The following is a 24,408-nucleotide window of genomic DNA, read 5'->3' on the forward strand; positions in this document are numbered from 1 at the left end:
CATGGCTCCTAATCTAAGACATCATGTTTTGTTATGATCATCATGGCAGCCTCTTTACTGGCTTTTCATTTCTAATCTTATCTCTAATTAGTTATTACATTGAAACCAGAGAGGTCTTTCTCAAATATCGACATGCTCATTCAAGTCCACTTAGTGACTTCCAATTAGTTTTATGATAAATAACATATTTCATGTGACCTTTGACTTCATCTGGGTCCCTGCCTATTTTTAAAGCCTCAGTTGTGCTATATTCTCTGTGGCTTATTGCTTCTTCCCACTCCAGGTTCTTTGCCTACGCAGTTCCTTCTGCCAGCAATGACTCACTGCCCCTAGCTCTTCATCTAGTTAATACCTATGAATTCTTAGAACTCAGCTCAGAGATCACTTTGCTAGGGAATCTTTCCTGACTTCTCAGCCCCCAACCAAGATAACATTAGGTCCACATATTCTAAGATGTCATTGTGGCTTGTGCTTTTCCCTTCTAGAACCTTTCACTGATGTAACTATTTAAGTGAATATTTGATTGATGTTTTCCAGTTTATTAGAATGTAAGCCTAATGTGAAGAATCATAGCTATTTAGCTTTTTATTTTCTATCCATTGTACCCAGTGTATGGGTTATATTAAATTATGTCAATAAATATTTGCAAACACATGAACAAATGTATTTAATGAATTTAGTCATAATAATTCTGAAGGTAAGTATGGATCATTCCTATCTTATAAAAAAAAGAAAGATGAGGCTCTGAAATTAGGTAACTTTCCTGTATCACACAGATTAAGTAAATGGTAGAATTCACTTTTCTATTTTATTTTTGTTGTATTGTCTTATGGGGGTAAAGATGGATTTTAAAGGCTCTTAATTAGATGAGACATCTTGTTTCAGAGTTCCACTATGAAATTAAATAACTTTTCATCTGTGATATCAATAGTATGATATAGGACTTTACTTGAAACAAAATAAAATAAAAATACACTGTAGTTTAAGCAGATAATGTGTAAGCAAATTTTGAAATAGATGTTTTTGTCATGAAAATAACATTCAAATATGCTTGTGAGAGGATTTTAAATTTTAAAAACAAACCAGAAATCTCTGTATAGTTATATATTAATTATGTAAAGGTAAACACAAAGAGACCAGAAAGAAGTATATTACTCACAGCTACTTCTTCCAGGTGATTGTGTCATAGGTAATTTATTTCCTCCTAGTATTTTATGTACCTTATGTACTTACCCACTTTTTCATAGTGCTAATGTATTTTTAAGGTTCTTATTCAAAATTTATTTACTGAATTAAATACTGCAGAAATAATAATAGGGAAAATAATTATTAAAAGAATTCATAATCTTGCCTTAGTTCTTATAAATATGTTTGGTGATTTTTAGTCTGATCATATTCTGGTGGCTCATTTATTGTTAAGTGTTTGCTTTCCCATCTGTGCTTAAAAAATTTTAATCCGTATATTGGTAAAGATATGTTTTGTGGTATGATAGAGGCTGAAGGAAATAAAAACAGGCATTTCTTCATTTATTATAAAAAAATGAGCAGCCCCCAAAACATTAACTCATCGAACATATCACTCATCTAAAAATTTGAAAATATTTGCCTTATACTTGGTTATTTTGCATTTATTTATACACTTCCCACCTCACCCTTTCCCACAAGAAAGTAAGTGACCAACTGGTATAACTTCACATTTATAAATACTTTGTTGAGACACCTCAGCTAAAATCCTTTGTACCTCACCCAAGGTTCTGTTGCAGATACCTTTTCTGTAGTTTAAGAAACACCAGGGCATTATCAGAGACATTCACTTTCTTTTTGCCCTTGTGAACAAGGGAAAATGTTTAAGATAGTTCACACAATTCTTCCTAATAGCATTCCTTACCAAATTAAACACCAATGTGAATAGAATAAATACTTGTTATACTTTTTTACATGAGCTCAATTTTAGCCACAATTCTGTTATCTGGAAGTAATCATTTGCTTGATTGCTTACTGTTTATCAACCATTTATTAATTCCCTGACATTCTTCAGGTCTCAAGGTAAGCCTTGTAGGAAGGCTAGGAGACAAAAAATTACAGTCTACTGGTCCTAGTGTACCAGCATTGTACAATTGGACTTTCTGTGATGAAGGAAATATTCTATAACTGTACTGTCTACTACAGTAGCCACAGCCACATGTGGCTAGCTGGTGTGACTGTGGATCTGAATTGTTAATTTAATATTTTAAATAATAGCTTTACTGAGATATAAGTCACATACCATATAATTCACCCATTTAGAGGGTATGATTCAATGACATTTAATGTATTCAGAATTGTGCAACTATTACCACAAACAATTTTTGCACATTTTCATTACTCTAACAAGAAATCCGGTACTCATTAGCAGTTACTTCCCATTTGCCCCCAACTTTCCCAATCCTAGGCAGCCACTATCTTGTTTTCTATCTCCATGAATTTGCCTATTTTGGATACTGCATATAAATAGAATCAAAATATGTGGTCTTTTGTGATTGACTAATTTAATTTTAGTTTATTTAAATTTCATAGTCACATGTGGCTCTAGTAACTATCATAAGAAAGAACTGAAGTGAAAAGACGAAATACAGATGCTGAAGGAATCTAAAGGCCGAAGAGAAGAAGATGCTGCAATAAGGGCATATGGAAATAGGCCAGAAATAGATGAATCTGAACACAGCCTATAGATAAAACAGGATCCTAGAGGAGAAGATGGCTAACAGTACCCAGTAATACAGAGTAGTCAAAGGAAGCATAGCTTCAGTATAGTGATAGGATCAGATTCCTGATGGCAAAAAACGTCATAGTTTGATAGTGGTATGCAGGTATAGGCAGGGTGCACTTTCATGCTATTCAGAGATGGATGGAAGGAAGAAAAGTTCAAGGTAGCTTAAAAGGTGTCAGGATTGATGGAATTTTTGTTTTGTTGCTGCTAATGATATTTCCAATGGAGGATTGAACCTACATGTAAGGCAGAACAGATGGATCTGGTAAAATGAACAGACTAAAGATGATCCAGCAAGTTCTGGAGGATGGGCAAAAGTAACACTGAGGTCACCAGCATAGGAGCAAACCCTGCCATGGGAGATAAGAGTCATTTTTCTCAGAGCAAGTACAGAGAAGTAGGTGAAGATACAGAGCAATATTTAGAATTCCAAGAGCTTATTTACTTTGGGAAAGTAGGAATGAAGGTAAAATTGGGTTCCTCCAACTGCACTGTGGTCACATGTGGAGAAGCGAGTATGGAAAAGATCTCCAGAAGAGCTACAGCTATGGTAGTGGGGGTGCCAATTGCTATCCATGTGAACTTGTCTCCAAAAAGCAGCAGATGTTTTCAGATACATAAGCCACATGAGGTGCAGAAAGAGTCTGATGTTTCATTTTGTCTACTACCAAAAAGTGAAAATTACCCAAAAGTTTCTATCTTGTATCTTCAAATAGAAATGTAGCTCCAACAGCTTACTCACTTCCTTTCTTTGTTACTTCTTTCCTTTCCTTACTCCCTCCTAATTTCTTTCATTTATCCATCTATTATTACACTTTGTAGAAAATAGTGATTTTTGCCCTATGATTCTTTGTCCTATAAGGAAAAACAAACAAAACACAAAACTTTGGGAAAAAAATCTATATGAATCCATACTATGATGAATACAGAATTTCATGTTATGAGCTGTAATAAACTCTAGACTTTCTTAATTTTTTGATTCACTGTTTTTCAATATTGTAATAGTTAGTGGAAGAGCTAGGGAGTACTTTGAAAATCCTAAAGTAAAAAAATTATGCAAATCTAAGAAAAAAGATATAAATTAGTTGATACTGAATTAAGAACATGCTTTAGAATGAGCTTTCTGTACATATGTCTCAGAAATTAAAGCCAATGTTTTGTGGTCCTATTAACACATAAACATATATTTACATATGTATTTTTTTTTTAGGCTTTTAAAACCAAGGATGGCTATCTTGTAGTTGGAGCAGGAAATAACCAACAGTTTGCTACTGTGTGCAAGGTAAATTCCATGATCACTGGGGGGATGGTATATGCAATAATTCATTTTGTACAAACCCAGGGAATTGCTCACTTTTGCCTAGCACTAATGATGCTAGGTCAGTATCCAACTCAAGACTCCCTGTTTTAGCACTTGAAAGTACACCATTTTTATACTTAAAAATGGTAAGGACTGGGGCTAAATTAGCACTCTGTTTTTTTTTATTGCAATATTTAGTGATATTTTGAAATAAAGAATCATAATATCTTAAATTTTTCTCAATTTTGACCTATTTACTAATCAAAAAAAAGGGGGGGAGAGAGGATGAAAGTGAATTTTAAAGTATTTTTAACACTGGAATTTTTCTCCTTTCTATGTACATCTCCTCCCTCCCTCCCCCACTTCTTTCCTGCCTCCCTCCTTATCAGGTTTAATTAGGGCTAAATATAAACAAATCCCAAATTTATTTTATTTACCTTTAGAAAAATCCAAAACTTAATTTTTTCAAATTAACCTATTTAATGAATACTTTTTTGCAAAATTCATGTTCAAAGATTTGAAAAATGTTTATATTGAAAAATTTTCTCTTTAACACATTTTAAAAAAGGACTGAGAACTCTTATACACTGTTGGTGGAAATGTAAATTAGTACAACCACTATGGAAAACAATTTGGAGTCTCCTCAAAAGGCTAAATATAGATGTGCCCTATGATCCAGCAATGATCCAGCAATTCCACCCCTGGGGATGTACCCAAAGGAATGTAAGTCAGGTTACAATAAAAGCACTTGTATGCCCATGTTTATAGTAGTATTATTCCTAGTAGCTAAGCTATGGAAACAGCCAAGATGACCCGCTACAGATGAATGGATGAAGAAAATGTGGTATTTATATACAATGGAATTTTATTCAGCCACAAAGAATGAAATTTTGTCAGCAGACAAATAGATGGAACTGAAGAAATCATCTTAAGTGAAGTTGGCCAGATTAAGAAGGCCAAAAGCTGCATGTTTTCTCTCATATGTGGAATACAGACCTAATACAAATACAGCAAAACTATGAAAAACAGGTCGTGCTATGGGAAGGTCACATACGAGAGGGGGAGAATAAAAGAAGGAACTTAAGAAGGTGAATATGGTTGATGTATTCTCTATACAAGAATGAATATAGAATTTTTAAACTGGTGAAACCACCATAAGAAAGGGACTAAAAGTAGAAAGAAGAAAAATAGAGATGAACCAATTTGGGCTATAATACATATATACATGGAAGTGCCACAAGGAAACTCCCTGTGTAGCTATCTTAAACAAGCAAAAATGTCATTTTCTTCTTTTTTTCTTATACAAAATTGGAGACAGGAGGGTGGAACAGGTCCTGCCTGGGGGGCTAAGTATGGGTAGGAGGGGAGAGGAGGTGGGGAAATGATGAAGGAGGTTGAATATGGTGCAAATTCTGTGTACACATTCTATGTAAATGGAAAAATAGAAACTATTCCAGGGAGGGGAATACAAAGAGGGGGCTGAAGGAGAATGGTGGAGGGGGTGAATTCAAGTATGATATATTTGATATATTGTAAGAACTTTTGTAAATGTCACAATGTACCCCACTCAACACAATAATAATAAAAATAAATAAAAAGGCTTGAAATCATTTGAAATAATTTATATTATGAATATTCTAAATTTTTAGCATTGCCTAGACTTTTTTATTACTGTTTTTTACTATTTATCTAGACCTTTGACTAGGTCTTTTGTTTTATTTAAGAAGTTTAGGTATCAGTTTACTTTTTCCAGTTTCCATTCAAGAAATGTAACCTAGTTTTTAAATATATATATATAAGTTTTCCTTTTTCTTGCATATAGGCAAAGGCCTCACCTGTTGAGATTTGTTTTGTTTTGTTTTTGTTTTTAACTGACCATGCATGTTACCATGAGCTTGAAGTTTTATTAAAGATTCCCGTGAATTCCTTAGAGGAATCTTATTCATTGTAGTTAACTTATTATGTACAAAAATTATTTATTACCGCACCTCTTTTGTATGAGAGGTTAACGAGCAGAGCTAAAAACCACAGCAAAGGGGTGGGAAGCAGCACGGAAAAGGTGACAGATGGAGATAGTTCCGACCGCGGGAAGGGCTGGCACATCTGAGGTGGGAAGGAGGGGAGTTTTTATAACGGTGACTCAGTGAGTGTAGAGAAAATTGATTCAAACATTTGATCTGGGATCAAAGAATCTTTATTATGAACGGTCAATGTTAAAAATCTGAAACATACGGAAGCCGTTGCCTGTGAAGTCATTTGCGTACTCTAACTGCAGAGATGTAAAAGCCGATTCACTACTCTAAACAAGTACAGATTTTCTTCCTGGGCCATATGTTTTGGAGTTTTTGCTCTCCAAAAAATGGGGGGAGAGGGGATTACTGGTTGACATATTCTTCACTGTTGAAAGTAACTGTACTGAATTCTTTTTGTTTTTGATTCATTACTGCTGATCAATTTGAATCTTTTGAACTTCTTCATAAATATCCAGATGAACATTTTTTGAAAAAGATTTTTGTTTCAAAGCAGAATATTTGCCATAAGTTTTAGTGCTAAAATATGACTTATTGTTATGGTATGTTATTATACAGTTTTTCCCCAAAAAGTAGACTATAAGAGGGCCTTGAAGACTGGCATACTTGACCTTGATTTGCCCATGTGTGAGTTAGATAATTCCTATAATGAGCCATTAGGCAATGTCAGTAAAATCTCTGTGATCCTTAGAAGGAAAGTTTTAGGTATACAGGGTTGTAGTGTTATTTGCATCATTTACTAGGCATCTTGAGTGATTGCTGCAATCTGATTGGCTTTTTCAATCTTCATAATTATATCCTTACATATAAACTTGTACTAAAAATCTCATCTAAGAAAAATCATTTTCTGACTCTGATGCAAAGTTCTTTCTCCTCTCAGTCATATCTAGTGAATGAGTTTCTTTTAAGTATCTTTATTCAGATTTACCTATTAATGAGGAATTCATCATTCATACTGGCCTTATAGAAGGTGAGGTCCCCAATTTGTGACAGTGGGCTAGTCAAAATTGTTCTTTTGCAAGTAAGGTCCATCAGGAAAGATGGGGCAGATCTACCTCTTGGGGAGACATATAGCAATATTGTTTGGATGAATGACTAAAATTTACTTAGTTTCTCTTTTTCTTAAATAAAATTTGATGTCCTGGTTGATTAACACATTTGATGAGGGGCCCTATTAGGGAGCTCTCATTGACAGGAGTTGAAGTGGGAGCAAGAATGTTTGGTTCAAGGATTGGAGGTCAGAATATCTTCCTGTGTATAAAGTGAACCTTCATTTGTAACAAATTCTATTTTATGTCCCTTAACATGATACAGAAGAGTAGGGAAAGTGAGCATATGTAAGCTATTTTAAGCTGATTGATGCCAACACTAATGAGTATTTCTATTTGAAGTATATTGACATCCTTTTTAAAGTCATTTAGACTGAAGGCTTCTTTTATTGGGGGCAATATGCATCAGTTCTCAATTTTAGTATGCATGAGAATCTCCTTGAGCCTCATTCTCAAAAATTCAAGTTAGTGTGTCTGAGATGGGGCACAGAAAACTTCAGTTTGAATAAGCACTGTAGTTGATTTGGAGCAGTAGTCTGAGGACATTATAGCATATTTCTTAAGTCTCATCACTATTAAGATAATCTCTGGCAAGGTACTTAGTATTTTCTAAGCATGTTTCCTTGTGTGTAAAAATGTATACTAACATATACCTTGGGGGGTTTTGTAAGAGATTAGATAACTAAAACACTTAGCATAGTCCTGGTTGACTGTATCCGCTTGATAAATTGATGCTATTAAAATTGGGTGGGGAGATAGTGGTACTGGGGAGGATTCAGTAAGCACACTTCTCCCATCCCTTCTGCATAGCACCGTGATAGAACCTGGGAAGAATGCATAGGTATCTGAGGACTCTGAAAGTAAACAGTGGTAGAATTAAGGAAAACATCAGATTTTTAAATGCTTCTAAACTGGCAGTAAATTCACCAGCTTTTCTCTTTAGTTATTCCATTATCTATATCCAGTGGAGCCTGAAACATGGAAATAGACACCAGGAACTGAGCTCCAGCGTTCCTCTTTATTTTTTGCATAAGCACTTTAATTTTAGAATGTGGAAATCCTGTTTTTTCTGCTCTCTACTTCCTCACATCCCAGCCCTAAAGCAATTCTCTACCAGCAGCAGCAGCGGCAGCAGCAGAGGAGCCAGAGCCAAATCTGAGAAAGAGGAACTTTCTTCTTTATTACTGAGTTGAGATCCCAAAGAAAGTGGTGGATTCTTCTTGCTTTTTTCTCTGTCTTTCCACTGCTTGGTTTCTGCACTGGAAGTATGCTGGAGAGTGGAGCAAGTAAAGTGAAGCCCCAGGGAATTGGAAAGTGCCGGACAGATTGGAGAGGGGTAAGAGTTTTGCAAAGCTGTCCTTGAAGTTGTTTATGAACTCCTGGGCTCACCCCTGTGCTGCACATGCACTGATCTGATTCCAATTAGCATACCAAACATGTTGAGAACTGAATTAACATTTATCCAACTGGCAAGGTTGTAGTATAATCATTAAGTGGAGCACATGAAGGACAGATAGTCAAATAACACTGCAAAGGCTTTGAATCTGAAGCAGCATTAGAAAGTGCATAAAAAGTATCTTGAACTTGCAGCTTGGGCCTAACCTGGTCAATTGTCTGCTAAAAACAATAACATGAAAGATTCTCTGTAGGATTTAACCCAGAGGCTCCTGACACAATCAATATTCAACATGTCCAGGATACAATCTATTTTTTTTTAATTGCTTTATTATTCATATGTGCATACAAGGCTTGGGTCATTTCTCCCCCCTGCCCCCACCCCCTCCCTAACCACCCACTCCGCCCTCTCCCTCTCCCCCCAACCCCCTCAATACCCAGCAGAAACTATTTTGCCCTTATTTCTAATTTTGTTGTAGAGAGAGTATAAGCAATAACAGGAAGGAACAAGGGTTTTTGCTGGTTGAGATAAGGATAGCTATACAGGGCATTGACTCACATTGATTTCCTGTGCATGGGTGTTACCTTCTAGGTTAATTCTTTTTGATCTAACCTTTTCTCTAGTTCCTGGTCCCCTTTTCCTATTGGCCTCAGTTGCTTTTAAGGTATCTGCTTTAGTTTCTCTGCATTAAGGGCAACAAATGCTAGCTAATTTCTTAGGTGTCTTACCTATCCTCACCCCTTCCTTGTGTGCTCTCACTTTTATCATGTGCTCATAGTCCAATCCCATTGTTGTGTTTGCCCTTGATCTAATGTCCACATATGAGGGAGAACATACGATTTTTGGTCTTTTGGGCCAGGCTAACCTCACTCAGAATGATGTTCTCCAATTCCATCCATTTACCAGCGAATGATAACATTTCATTCTTCTCCATGGCTGCATAAAATTCTGTTGTGCATAGATACTACATTTTCTTAATCCATTCATTAGTGGTGGGGCATCTTGGCTGTTTCCATAACTTGGCTATTGTGAATAGTGCTGCAATAAACAAGGGTGTGCAGGTGCCTCTGTCCAGGATACAATCTAAAACTACTCAGCATATGAAGAACCAGAACTTGCATGAGAAAACACAATCAATAAATGTCAATGCCAAGACAACACATGTTGGAATTAACTCCCAAAGACTTTAAAACAGCTATTTTAAAAATGCTCTGACAAGCATCATAGACACTGTTGAAGTGAATGGGAAAGTAGAAATACTTATCAAAGAAATAGAAGATATGAAGAAAAACCAAATGGAAATTCTAGAACTAAGAAATACGGTAACTAAGAGAAGAAATAACACTTCATGGATTAACTCAGTACAACAGAGATGAATGAGAAAGTAACCAAAGAACTTGAATATAGATCAATAAAAATTATGCAGCCTGGACAATACGGAGAAAAAAAAATACCCAGTCCCTTTTTACTTAGAAAAAAGAAAAAGAAAAGAAGATCCTTGGGAAGCTGTGGGATATTATCAAAAAGTCCATTATTTACGTCATTGTAGTTATAGAAGGAAAGGAGAAAGATTACATGCTGAAAAGGTATTTGAAGAAACAGTGGATGAAAATTTTCAAAGTTGGTGAAAAATAAAAGCCTATTGTTTTAATAATTTCAACAAATCCAAAATAGGAGAAGCCCGAGGAAACTTATGCCCGAATACATAAATGTCTAACTACTGAAATTAAAGACTAATAAAAAAGTCCTGAGAGGGCCAAGAGTAAAACAGTTGACTGCAGATTTCTTTTTAGAAACAATAGGGCCTAGAGAGAAGTAGCACAACACTTTAAAAGCCTAAGAGAAAAGAGCTACCAGCTGGCTTTGAATATTCAGTAGAAATATCCTTAAGAAATGAAGGTTAAGCAAAGACATTGTCATATAAAGTGTAACTCTGAGGATCTGAAGCCAGCTGACCTAGTCTAGTAGGACTGTTAAAGGAAGTTCTTCATTGACAGAAGGTGAATGATGTCAGAAGGAGGTGAGGGTCATCAGGATGAAGGATGGACACAGAAAGAGTAATGTTTGTGTGAATATAAATAGACTGTTATTTGCTTTGTGAATTGTCTGAAATATGTTTGATGGGTAAAAACAAATTTTAAGAAACTATCTAATGGAATTTTTAGTGGATATAGACAACCTATTCTGTGGTAAGTTTTTTGTATTCTACTTGAAGTGGTAAATTATTGCTTTGAAGTACATTGTGAAAAGTTAGGCAGATATGCTGTAAATCCTAAACTAATCATTAAAATCTGTACAAAAAATAGCTAAAGTCAAAATTGATAAATATAATACTAAAAACTTTCAACAAACTCCAAACAGGGAAGGAAAGGAAAAACAGAACAAACAGAAAAAAAAAAAAAAGATAGATAGATGTAAATAATATAAATAATGTAATGTGAGTAATAGCATTAAATGTGAGTGGTCTAACTACATGAATTAAAAGACAGTCATTTTCAGAAAAGATAAAAAAAAAATAAACCCATTACTCAACTCCATGCTATATCCACTAAATTTACTCCAAATTTAATGACATTGGCAAATCAGAAGTTAAAGACATAAAACCTAAACAAAGATGAAAATACTAATCAAAAGGAAGCTGGAGTGGGTCTATAGTAACAATGGACCAATGGTTGTCACCTCAGAAAACTTGTTTGCAACAAATCCCTGTACAAGGACTTATCTAGCATTTGCACTGGCAGAGGGGAGATTGGGTGATATGAATTGCTGAGAAATTGTGAAACCTCACATTTCACAAAGGGAATTTACTTTTTCCTCTATTTAAAAACTAGCTTCTAATAGTTCTTATAGTATAACTGGAGCTTTTTTTTTTACTTTGCCTTATTGTATATACAATGTCCTTTTATTTCAGTTCTGAATTATGATCAGGACTGAATTATAATCACATTATATACTATAATAGATGACATTTTAAATGGCAATTGAACTTAATATCTCTTGTATGAATAATGCATGTAAGGTGATGACGATGACCTATTGGTTTTGTGACAACTGTCACAATTCTCTCCTAGCAAGCAGTTCTTTTAAGATGCCATAGATTGTAAGAAACACCTACATTAAAGAAGCTGTGAAAATAAGGTCTATGCCTACAGTAATGTTTGGAAGATCATGTATTTCAGAGTGCTTATATTATTTACCTGTGCGTCAGTCAGGTGGTTGGTAAATATGTTATCTGCACTTGAGATATATCAGTGAACAACTTCTAAAGTATTCTGACATTGTGGAGCTTCCATTCTAGAAGGCCACATAGATAATAAACAATAAATATAATAAGTTAGGTAACAAGAATAAGTTAGGTAACAAGTTAGGGTGCTCAAGGTAGTTCCTTTAAAAAGTGAACCCTTTAGCAGATTCAATGGAGGAAAGGAGGAGCTGGACAACTGAACATCTGGCGAGAGATGTTCCAGCAAGGGAAGAGCTGGTACAAATATCCTGAGATGGAAGGCTGATAGACATGTTCCTGGCCCAGCAAGAAGCTGGAATAGGAGCATAGGGGGGAGAGGATGGTAAAAGGTGATGTTACAGAGGTGACAGACCAGGTCATGTAGTGCTTTGGTGGCTATCAGAAGTTTATTTTTTGCTATAAGAAGGTATCATATAACAGGAGAATTAAAACCCTTTGTAGTTTCTGTTATTATGTCTTACTATTTTTCATGGAGCCTGCTTCTCTCCCTTATTTTTCAAACAAACATGCTTCATTGTTTCTTTTAAAGCAAACAGTGCCTCATTGCAATAGTTCACATTTTATTAGTGCTTAATATGTCAATCATTTTCATATACAATTTCATTTTCTCCCAGGTAGCATTCTTTGTCATGTACCTAAAGAATGGTTGTGATCATAGTTCTTGAAGCTGTCTCTCTAGAAACATTTTGAATGTTAGCTGGCAGAGCTGAAGATAGGACAATTACTTTGACTCACTATTTCACAACTTTGAAGGAGAAAAGGGTCCAATCAGTCAAATACAGAGACCACATGGGTGTCCTAGTCCCCCTTGAGTATAGTCACTCTACATTTTTTTTATGTAGCTGAGGATGTATTCTGGGTGAGGCCAGATGTATAAATTTAATCTGTGTTTTAGGAAAGGTACTTGCTGTTTCTTGAAGTGACTTATTTGCTCTTAGAGAGAGTTCTGTTCTGACTGCTGGACAAGCCCTGAGGCCAATTCTGGGATCAGGAGTGGTGACAGGGAGGTTTCTAGAAAGGGCACTGTATTTGGTATCATTTTTTTAAATCCAGGAGAGTAGTGCTGCTTTTATTGTTCCTGAAAGAAACAAGTAAGTGGAACACGTAAAAGAGGAATTATACCATTGAGATGGTCTCTTTACTCCGGGGAATCTTCTTCACTTCTCTCTCCTTTGTAAGATGATTAATGGATTGATTTTATTTAAACTGTGGGAAACAAATGAAACCATTAAATGTTTATATTGAAAGCAAATACATTAATACAGTGAGGCTTTAGGCCACATGGCCTGCCCCCAGCCCATAAATGCTCCTTCTGACTTTCCAACACAACTGCCAAACTCTGCCTCCACACATTCTTTTCCAAAACGTCTTTTCCATTCCAAATCCACTTGGTACTTTCATTATGGTCTTGTTAACATTGCAAGATGTCCAAAGGGATTTGCAAGATAGATTTTCTCTTTAGTGAGGAGCAGCAAAAGAGGAAGCATTTCTAGTTGGTGTTCCTTGGGGAGACATACTAAGGAAAAATAGTGACACTCCGATAGGAAGAAGACCTTTTAATCTGACATTGTTTTAATGGTTAGCATTAGGGCAAATGTATGTGCTTTCCCTTTATTTTAGTACCTTGTACAGCATTTTGGATGGGACTACTGGGGCAGATAATATTTTATTTACGTATGGAACAAATAAATAAATATACCTATAAGACGTATGTTGATTGTGGGCTTCACACAAGTGCAGACAGGCACTGATGATATTAGTCTCAGAATTAAGTCAGTTTTTTCCAATTTTGTATCTCTCTCCATATTTCCTCTCAGCAAGACTTTTTACCATAAGGATCTGATAACTGTTCTGAATTCTCATATATGGGTTTAAGAGAGTATAGATATCTGATAAATAACTCTTTTTCTGAGCTCCCATAGGTAGACATATATGAAAAAGTGTAAGAACCTCCTCTTTACATGATAAGCCCATTCACCAGCACAGTCCATCCCAGTTGTTTATTCTTTCCTCATCCCCTTGGGAAAGCAGTGACAGACACTGAATGGCAGGACCCTTAGGACCTGAAGGTACACGGAAAACTTGTGATCTATACTTTAAAATTATTTTTCCCTTTTAGATCTTGAATTTACCTGAGTTGATCGATGACTACAAGTATAAAACCAATGATCTTCGGGTGCAGAATAGAAAAGAGCTTATTAAAATACTATCTGCAAGGTAAGCTTGGATCTAATAGTCAACACATTTCAGAATATATGATAAGTTTTTATCTGGGATTTTGTGGTTTTCTTTTTTTACTTACTTATATCAGTCTGTAATTTTTTTCCGTTTCTCAAAATTGGTTAATGGAAAGATACTTTAAAGTCTTTTTTGTTGTTCAAAAACACTTGAAAGCATTTAAATGTTTAATTAAATATTGAATAATAATAATGATAAAAATAAGAATGTCACAAAAAGATAAGAATGTCACAATGACTTGAATTAGCTTGCTTTTATATGGATTTAGTATATCATAATTAATAATAATGATCATCATAATAATTTAACATTACTTTGTAATTTTATTGTATTTAAATGCCCTGTGTCATGGTCTCATTTAACCCTTATAATCTTCCTGTAAGTAAGTTTTATAATTCCCATTTTACAGATAAAGAAAACAAGGCAAAGGTAGGGGAAGTTAAGAGTTCATTGGATTTTTCTGAGGCTTTTGTGTGATGGGTCATAAAATATTAATGTTAATTAAATAGAGTATTTGATTTCCAAATCATCCATTCATATCAGATTATGCTTTTAATAAAAATCTGGACCAATTTGCATCTTTGTTCAAAAAAAATAAAACAAAACCTCATAGTAGTAATTCCTCCTTTTTCATATCAGTCTCACTTTTGTTTGCTTCTAAACTTCTTAATCTGTAGAAATAGTTTTTGAGGCTGTAAATGCTCATGCAACCTGTTCTTTTGTTATTGAAAATTGACTCTCATCATGCCAATAAAATAGGTACTTTTGTTAAAATACCATACTTTTGAAAAGGCTCATGTTTTTCCATGTATCATAGATTAAAGTTCTTGGAAAATAAAATTCTGCTAATTTTACTTTTATTTCCATGCCCTTTGTATTTTGGATCTCTGTAAGAAATTATGAGTCAATATTCATTTATTTATTTGTTCATTGCAGGTTTTTAAATACTTCTTTACATTGTATGTATCTCCTCCTTGTGACAAATGCTATTCACATCAATGGGGGCTCTGTGTAGGACCGATACACACAGAATGGAAGAAAGAGAATTGGGTGCCCCTTCCTGATTCTACTTTCTTATTCTACCGCAAAGCTCTAGAGCCCTCAATGATTAACCTTTTCTCTACATGAGAATTGGCCATTTATTTCTGCTTTGCCTTTTAAGCATTTTTAATTCATTTAATTCATTGATATGAGTTTTTTCCTTTCACCCCATGGTTACCAAGTTTCAATAATAGCTACTTGTGAGAACCTTATCAAAAGCTCTTTGATAGTCTAAATAAATCATGTCCATGATGTGAGAAGAGCAGATCCCAAGAAAATATAAAACCCAGGCAGATATAAGTATCAGCCTATTATCTAGGTGCCAACACTTTGATAGGTTCAAGAGCCACAAAGTTAAGTCCTTGGTTTCCTTTGTCCTAAAATTTTTATTCCTTGCTAAATTCTGTTATAGAATTCTACTGTGCAAAGACTTCTGGCAGATTTTAATTTTTCCTCTTTGGAGTGAATTAAATAATCTGACACCTTCTTTTTACCTTTATATACCCAGAAGTAGGCGTTTCCGCATTCTTGAACTCATAAGGTTATTATATTCTTATTCAAATTCAAGAAAGCACACTCTGAGGAAGAGACTAAGAAAATTTCTCTATGAGAGGGAATTTGATAGGGAGATCACATCATCACAGGTGATGTTGTTAAGTTAGGTGATGCAGAAATTAGGGCCCTCAGTTGTTTAGAGGCCAAGTTTTATGCTGTCTTCTGCTAGTGTGTTGGCCTTTATGGTTACAGTTCTCCAAGTCCCTTCCAGCTCATTCTCTTCTCCTCCATGGTGAATCAAACAGTGATGACCAGCAGGAAAGATGAGGTGATTGGTTCATTCCTGTTTATCGTGAATTTTTCTGGACAAATGTCACTATTGTTCAGAGGTTGGCTCTTTCATTTCTGGACAGGGAACCTGTCTGATAGAGTGACACTTGAGCAAAGGCCTGCAAGAAACAAGAGAGGGATGTCTGGGATCAAATCTGAGGCCGAGAGTGGGACAGTGTGATTGGGGCTGGATGAGCAGGAGAAAACATGAGGACCAGGCCAGAGGGAGTGAGGGGAAGAGAAGGCAGATCGGGCTGTGAGAGTCATCACAGCCTTTGTGATAAAGTAGGAGTTTAAACTTGTGAAATAAGGTTTTTTTTCTTTTTATTGTGGTGGAGGTCATAAAATGGTTTGCTTATCAGCACCTTATATTTTTTATCTAACCCAAAAGGAAGTTTTGAAGGAAAATGTCCATCTGGTCAAGAGTTTGAAGTATACTAGCACATGAAGGCAGCAAAACCTCATTTCTAACCCGGAGAGAGCAGTAGGACCCATGAGTCTCAGTGGCGAATGCTTCTCATTCATTCACTCACTCATTGAACAGATATTTATCCAGTACATACCAGGGACTGGTACACTAGGAATATGGTTTAAAAAAAAAAGAGAGCTCTCGCATGCACGAGGCCCTGGGTTCAATCCCTAGGACATTAAAATAATAATAATAAGTTATACCTCCTAGACTTTCATTAGGGAAATCCTTGCAGACTTTCCAGAAGACATGTTTCTCATTGTTGTTTGTGTTGATTTGAAACCTTTTATAACATCTGTTTCAATGTGCCTAAGAAGTTTTTCCATGGTTTTCATATAACCTTTTAAATCGTTGCTTTAAAAAATTATTGCAGCTACAAGCTGTGCCTGTTAATCATTTGTTGTCTAGTTTTTTTTTTCATGTTGATATAAATTCTACAACTTTTTCTTTTGTGGTTTGCCAATTACATCTATCTTGAAAGCATATTTTTAGTTACAGTAGCTACATTAGAATGTGAGCATACCATGTTTTTGCTTGTTGTCTGCTATTAAACATTGCAACATCATAACTACTTTTATTTGCTGCTCTTATATGCTTTCCATGGCCTATATTTTTATTTTAGGAAATCTTTAAAACATGTAAAAATATAGAGGGATTTGTGAGAATGAGTTAGAAGTATACTAACTTTAAAAATAAACTGTAGGAATGACGGACTCACAGCATTTATTTAAAAATCAACAAACAACTCTTACTTCTTACAACCAACTTGACATCCCAAACTGAAAACTGAAGCTTTTATGGACTTTTACAAAGCCAACACTCCATGGTAGACACATGGATTTCCTCTCATGTTTCAAAATCTACCTTCTATATTTTCCTTAGCAGTTTTTGAGTATGCATGGCAAGCATTCATTTAAACTTTGTTAGAATCAGGTGTTTCCTTTGTGTGCTATGAAATTCATAAGACCTTGTGAAAGTGCCTATCAGAGATGTCTGTCATTTACTTCTCTGTGGGTCTTGCTAAATACCATTCAAGGCTTTTCTCTGAGAGCATCAGCCTCCTTCAGGAAGGCCACTGCCTGTTTTGGTCATCAGCTGAGTGTTCCACAGCCAGCACACACAGTTCTCCAAGGCTCTCAGGTGTTGCTATTCCCCAATCATGCCTGTAAGCAAGTCTTTTTTTTTTTTTCTTTAATTTTAATGTGAAAGACTTTCCCCTTGAGCTTGCCATTTTATCCAGAGTGTTGCAGAAAGTCTGTTTACCCAGCTGCTAACATTGAAAACTAGGTACAGCTAAAGCATATTAAAAATCCCTAGCTAAAACACAGGAGAGGAGAAATAATAGAGATTAATCCGGGGCCTGATAAAAACAAATCCCTTCTTTGCAATGCTAAAGAGCAACAAACTCTTAAGCCAGTGCTACTGACACCAGATCAGCATTTTTGCCATAGTTAGGATCTCATGAGAGAGATTGAAAGTCTTGATGTGTGTGGAATCTAAGAACAGAAGGATAAAGATGATGCATTAGTGGTTGGGGAGAAATAATAGGAAGATATGAAATGAGAATGAAGGAAAAGAGAAATGATGGAGGAAATAGAAATACCATTCATTTAGTCCCTCCTTTTTTTTTCTATTTACTAACATTTATTGGCCACTGACTGTCTACCCTGGTCCAGCAGATTAAGAGATGAGAGATGGCTTCAGGGCTCTTGAGGAGTTCATGGTCCAATTAGGAAAACAAATACATAATATATGCTGTGGACCTTTGAGAAGAGGCAACTAGTTCAGTTCAGGTGAATCAGGGAAAGCTTCCTTGAGGCTGTGCCATCTCTCAGGAGTCTTGATGGAATTAAGCAGTCGAAGAAAAGTTAATTCAAAGAAGGAAATATTGATCTGACTATAATTTTATAGGAAGAAAAAGAAAATTATGAGAGGAGAAAAAAAGTAGTTTGAAAAGACTCATGACAATTTTTAAAGTTTGGAAAAAATAAACACATGTAAAGCAAGTGTATGTCAACATACGCCTAGTAAAACCATTTCTAAAAACTTGGTTACACTAATTCCCCATAAATAAAAGTAACAGCATTTGGTAAATTTGACTGTTAAAACAATGTGATGATTCTCTTATTAGAATAATTATTTTTGGTTTTGGCTGATCTTATTTTTTAAAAAAATTTTTTATTATTCATTTATTACATGTGCATACATTGTTTGGGTCATTTATTCCCCCCTGCCCCCCTCCTTACCATCTCCTCCCCACCTTCCAGGCAGAACCTGTTCTGCCCTTATCTCTAATTTTATTGAAGAGAAGACATAAGCATAATAAGGAAGACAAAGTGTTTTTGCTAGTTAAGGATAGCTATACAGAAAGATTCCTAGCATTGCTTTCATGTACAAATGTGTTACAACCCAAGTTGATTCATCCCTAAATGATCTTTACACTGGTTCCTGATCCCCTTCTCATGTTAACCTCTGTCGCTTGCTTTAAGGTTTCTGTATTAGTTCCTCTGGAGTGGGGACATCAAACACTTTAATGTTTTGAGTTTTCTACCTATCCCCATACCTTTCATATGTGCTCTCCCCTTGTCATATAACCCAAGTCCAATCACATTGCTGTATTTGCCATAGATCTAAAGTCCACATAAGAGGGAAAACATACGATTTTTTTGTCTTCTGAGCCTGGCTAACCTCGCTCAGAATGATGTTCTCCAAATCCATCCATTTACCTGCAAATGATAAGATTTCATTCTTCTTCATGGCTGAGTAGAATTCCATTGTGTATAAATACCACATTTTCTTGATCCATTCATCAGTAGTGGGGCATCTTGGTTGTTTCCAAAACTTGGCTGTTGTGAATAGTGCCGCAATAAACATGGGTGTGCAAGTGCCTCTGGAGTAACCTGTGTTGCATTCCTTTGGGTATATTCCAAGGAGTGGGATTGCTGGATCAGATCTATGTTTAGATTTTTAAGAAGCCTCCAAATTTTATTCCAGAGTGGTTGCAGCAGCTTGCATTCCCACCAGAAGTGTACCAGTGTTCCTTTTTCCCCACATCCTTACCAATACCTGTTGTTGGTGGTGTTGCTAATGATGGCTATTCTAACAGGGGTGAGGTGGAATCTTAGTGTGGTTTTAATTTGCATTTCCTTTATTGCTAGAGATGGTGAGCATTTTTTCATGTGTTTGTTGGCCATTTGAATTTCTTCTTTTGAGAAAGTTCTGTTTAGTTCAGTTACCCATTTCTTAATTGGTTCATTGATTTTTAGGAGAGTTTAGTTTAAGTTCCCTGTAAATCCTTGTTATCAATCCCTTGTCTGATGTATAGCTGGCAAAGTCTCTTCAGGTAGGAGACCATTTTTTTTTTTTAATTTTTTATTTTACTCTTATGTGCATACAATGTTTGGGTCATTTCTCCCCACTTCCCCCACAATCTCCCTTACCCTCCCACCCCTGCGCCCTCCCTTATGCCCCCTTACCCCTCTCTACCAGGCAGAAATTACTCTGCCCTTATCTCTAATTTTGTTGAAGAGAGAGTATAAGCAATAATAGGAAGGACCAAGGGTTTTTGCTAGTTGAGATAAGGATAGCTATACAGGGAGTTGACATGCATTGATTTCCTGTACATGTGTGTTACCTTCTAAGTTAACTCTTCTCGAACTAACCTTTTCTCTAGTTCTTGATCCCCTTCTCCTATTGACCTCAGTTGCTTTAAAGTATCTGCTTTAGCGTCTCTGCATTGAGGGCAACAAATGCTATCTAGATTTTTGGGTGTCTTACCTATCCTCATACCTTCCTTGTGTGTTCTCACTTTATCATGTGATCAAAGTTCGATCTCCTTGTTGTGTTTGCCCTTGATCTAATGTGTGCATATGAGGGAGAACATATGATTTTTGGTCTTTTGGGCCTGGCTAACCTCACTCAGAATGAAGTTCTCCAATTCCTTCCATTTACCAGCGAATGATAACTTTTCATTCTTCTTCATGGCTGCATAAAATTCCATTGTGTATAAATGCCACATTTTCTTAATCCACTCGTCAGTGGTGGGGCATCTTAGCTGTTTCCAAAACTTGGCTATTGTGAATAGTGCTGCAATAAACATGAGTGTGCAGGTGCCTCAGGAGTAACCTGAGTCACATTCTTTTGGGTATATCCCCAAGAGTGGTATTGCTGGATCAATATGGTAGATCAATGTTTAGATTTTTCAGAAACCTCCAAATTTTTTTCCAGAGTGGTTGTACTAGTTTACATTCCCACCAGCAGTGTAAGAGGGTTCCTTTTTCCCTCTGCATCCTCGCCAACACCTGTTGTTAGTGGTGTTGCTAATGATGGCTATTCTAACAGGGGTGAGGTGGAAACTTAGTGTGGTTTTAATTTGCATTTCCTTTATGGCTAGAGATGGTGAGCATTTTTCATGTGTTTTTTGGCCATTTGAATTTCTTCTTTTGAGAAAGTTCTGTTTAGTACAATGCCCATTTCTTTATTGGTTCATTAATTTTGGGAGAATTTAGTTTTTTAAGTTCCCTATATATTCTGGTTATCAGTCCTTTGTCTGATGTCTAGCTGGCAAATATTTTCTCCCACTCTGTGGGTGGTCTCTTTAGTTTAGAGACTATTTCTTTTGTTGAGCAGAAGCTCTTTAGTTTTATGAGGTCGCATTTATCTATGCTATCTCTTAGTTGCTGAGCTGCTGTGGTTTCATTGAGAAAGTTCTTGCCTATACCTATTAATTCCAGGGTATTTTTTACTCTTTCCTGTACCAACTTTAGAGTTCAGGTTCTGATATTAAGATCCTTGATCCATTTTGAGTTAATATTGGTATAAGGTGATAAACATGGATCTAGTTTCAGTTTTTTGCAGACTGCTAACCGGTTTTCCCAGAAGTTTTTGTTGAAGAGGCTGTCTTTTCTCCATCGTATATTTTTAGCGCCTTTGTCAAAGACAAGTTGGTTATAGTTGTGTAGCTTCATATCCGGGTCCTCTGTTCTGTTCCACTGGCCTTCATGTCTGTTTTTGTGCCAGTACCATGCTGTTTTTATTGCTTTTGCTTTGTAATATAGTTTGAAGTTGGGTATTGTGATACCTCCAGTGTTGTTCTTTTGACTGAGTATTGCCTTGGCTATTCATGGCCTCTTGTGTTTCCATATAAATTTAACAGTAGAGTTTTCAATCTCTTTAATGAATGTCATTGGGATTTGATGGGAATTGCATTAAACATGTAGATTACTTTTGGGAGTATAGACATTTTTACTATGTTGATTCTACCAATCCATGAGCATGGGAGATCTCTCCACTTCCTATAGTCTTCCTCAGTCTCTTTCTTCAGAAGTTTATAGTTTTCCTTGTAGAGGTCTTTCACATCTTTTGTTAGGTTTACACCTAGGTATTTGATTTTTTTTCTTTTTGAGACTATTGTAAATGGAATTGTTTTTATATATTCTTTCTCAGTTTGTTCATTATTAGTGTATAGAAATGCTAATGATTTTTCTGTGTTGATTTTGTATCCTGCTACCTTGCTATAGCTATTGATGGTGTCTAGAAGCTTCTGAGTAGAGTTTTTTGGGTCTTTAAGGTATAGGATCATGTCATCTGCAAATAGGGATATTTTGACAGTTTCTTTACTTATTTGTATTCCTTTTATTTCTTCTTCTTGCCTAATTGCTCTGGCTAGGAATTCCAGTACTATGTTAAATGGGAGTGAAGATAGTGGGCATCCTTGTCTAGTTCTTGATTTTAGAGGGAATGGTTTCAGGTTGTCACCATTAGGTTGTGACAAGTTTGTCTTATATAGCTTTTATAATGTTGAGGTACTTTCCTTCTATTCCTAGTTTTCTTAGAGCTTTTATCATGAAATGGTATTGGGTCTTATCAAAGGCTTTTTCTGCAACTATTGAGATGATCAAGTGATTTTTGTCTTTGCCTCTGTTAACGTGCTGTATTACAATTATTGATTTACGTATGTTGAACCACCCCTGCATTCCTGGGATGTAGCCTACTTGGTCGTGGTGAATGATCGTTTTGATGTGTTGTTGAATTTGGTTTGGCATTATTTTATTGAGGATTTTTGCATCAATGTTCATTAAGGAGATTGGCCTATAGTTCTCCTTTTTGGAGGTGTCTTTGCCTGGTTTTGGGATAAGTGTAATACTGACTTCATAAAATGTGTTAAGCAGTTTTCCTTTCCTTTCTATTTTGTGGATCATTTTAAGGAGGGCTGGTATTAGTTCTTCTTTAAAGGTCCGATAGAATTCAGCAGAGAATCCATCAGGTCCTGGAATTTTATTTTTTGGGAGACTCTTGATTGCTGCTTCAATTTCATTTTGTGTTACAGATCTATTCAGGTGATTAATATCCTCTTGGTTCAGTTTTGGATGACCATAAGTATCTGTAAATCTGTTCATTTCTTCAAGATTTTCAAATTTATTTGAATATAGGTTCTCAAAGTAGTCTCTGGTGATTTCCTGGACTTCCATGGTGTTTGTTGTTATCTGCCCTTTTGCATTCCTGATTTTACTGATTTGGGTTTTTTCTCTTCATTTTAATCAGGTTTGCCAGGGGTCTATTGATCTTGTTCATTTTTTTAAAGAATCAACTTTTTGTTTCATTTATTCTTTGTATGTGTTTTTTGGTTTCTAGTTCATTGATTTCACCTCTTAAATTTTTTATTCTGTCCTTTTATTTGTTTTGGGATTTGCTTGTTCTTGTTTTTCTAGGAGTTTGAGATGTATCATTAGGTCATTGATTTGAGATCTTTCTGTCCTTTTAATATATTACTCATGACTATAAACTTTCCTCTCAGGACTGACTTTGCTGTGTCCCATAGGTTCTGGTAGGTTGTGTTTTCATTTTCATTGACTTCCAGGAACCTTTTAATTTCCTCTTTTATTTCATGAATGACCCATTGTTCATTAAGCAATTTGTTGTTCAGTTTCCAGCTGTTTGCATGTTTTTTTGTCTTTATTTTTGTTGAGTTATACTTTTTATGCATTGTGATCAGATAGAATGCATAGTACAATTTCTATTTTCTTATATTTGCTGAGGCTTGCTTTGTGCCCTAGGATATGATCTATTTTGGACAAGGTTCCGTGGGCTGCTGAGAACAATTTATATACTAGGTCCATTTGATCTATGGTATGTTTTAGATCTAGTATTTCACTATTGATTTTTTGTTTGCATGACCTATCTATTGATGATAGTGGTGTGTTAAAGTCTCCCACTACTACTGTGTTTGAGTTAACATATACTTTTAGGTCTTTCAGGGTATGTTCAATGAAATTGGGTGTGTTGACATTGGGTGCATATAGGTTGATAATTGTTATTTCCTTTGAGTCTATTTCCCCACTTTTAGTATGGAATGTCCTTTTTTATCATGTTTGATCAATGTAGGTTTGAAGTCTACTTTGTCAGAGATAAGCATTGCTATTCCTGCCTGTTTTCGGGGGCCATTGGCTTGGCAAGTCTTCTTCCAACCTTTCATTCTAAGCCTATACTTATTTCTATCGAGCTCCTTCTATTTTGAATGATAGTTTTGTTTTATTGCTCCATCTATTTTGAATAATAGTTTTGCTGGGTAGAATATCCTAAGACTGAAGTTATTTTCATTCAGTGCCTGGAAGACCTCACTCCATGCTCTTCTTGCTTTTAAGTTTTCTGTTGAAAAATCTGCTGTGAGTTTTATGGATTTACCTTTGTATGTTATTTGTTTTTTCTCTCTTACAGACTTCAATATTCTTTCTCTAGTCTCTGTGCTTGTTGTTTTCATGATATGTCATGCAGTAGTTCTATTTTGTCAAGTCTATTTGGTGTTCTGGAGGCTTCCTATATCTGAATGGGGATAATTTTCTTTAGATTGGGATATTTTATTATTATTTTGTTATAAATATTATGCATTCCTTTCAGTTGCCCCTCTTCTCCTTCTTCAATGCCCATGATTCTCAGGTTTGGTCTTTTGATGGAGGCAGTGAGTTCTTGCATATTCTTTTCACAAGTGTTGAGCTGTTTGACTAGTAGTTCTTCAGTTTTTCCTTTAATTGCCATTTCATCTTCAAGTTCTGAGATTCTGTCTTCTGT

The 24,408-nt window shown here is 35.6% G+C and overlaps 1 protein-coding gene across 4 annotated transcripts in view; it reads left to right on the forward strand.

Annotated features, from left to right (window-relative positions):
• Sugct (succinyl-CoA:glutarate-CoA transferase) overlaps nucleotides 1-24,408 on the forward strand; it is a 734,230-nt gene that overhangs the window by 309,088 nt on the left and 400,734 nt on the right. For all 4 annotated transcript variants that reach the window (XM_074065358.1, XM_074065360.1, XM_074065359.1 and 1 more), the window contains 2 exons: nucleotides 3,960-4,031; nucleotides 13,888-13,985. In XM_074065358.1, the coding sequence (XP_073921459.1) occupies nucleotides 3,960-4,031; nucleotides 13,888-13,985 (170 nt within the window). The remainder of the gene's footprint in view (nucleotides 1-3,959; nucleotides 4,032-13,887; nucleotides 13,986-24,408) is intronic.

This window comes from Castor canadensis, chromosome 2, assembly GCF_047511655.1.
Source record: "Castor canadensis chromosome 2, mCasCan1.hap1v2, whole genome shotgun sequence".
Lineage (NCBI taxonomy): Eukaryota > Metazoa > Chordata > Mammalia > Rodentia > Castoridae > Castor > Castor canadensis.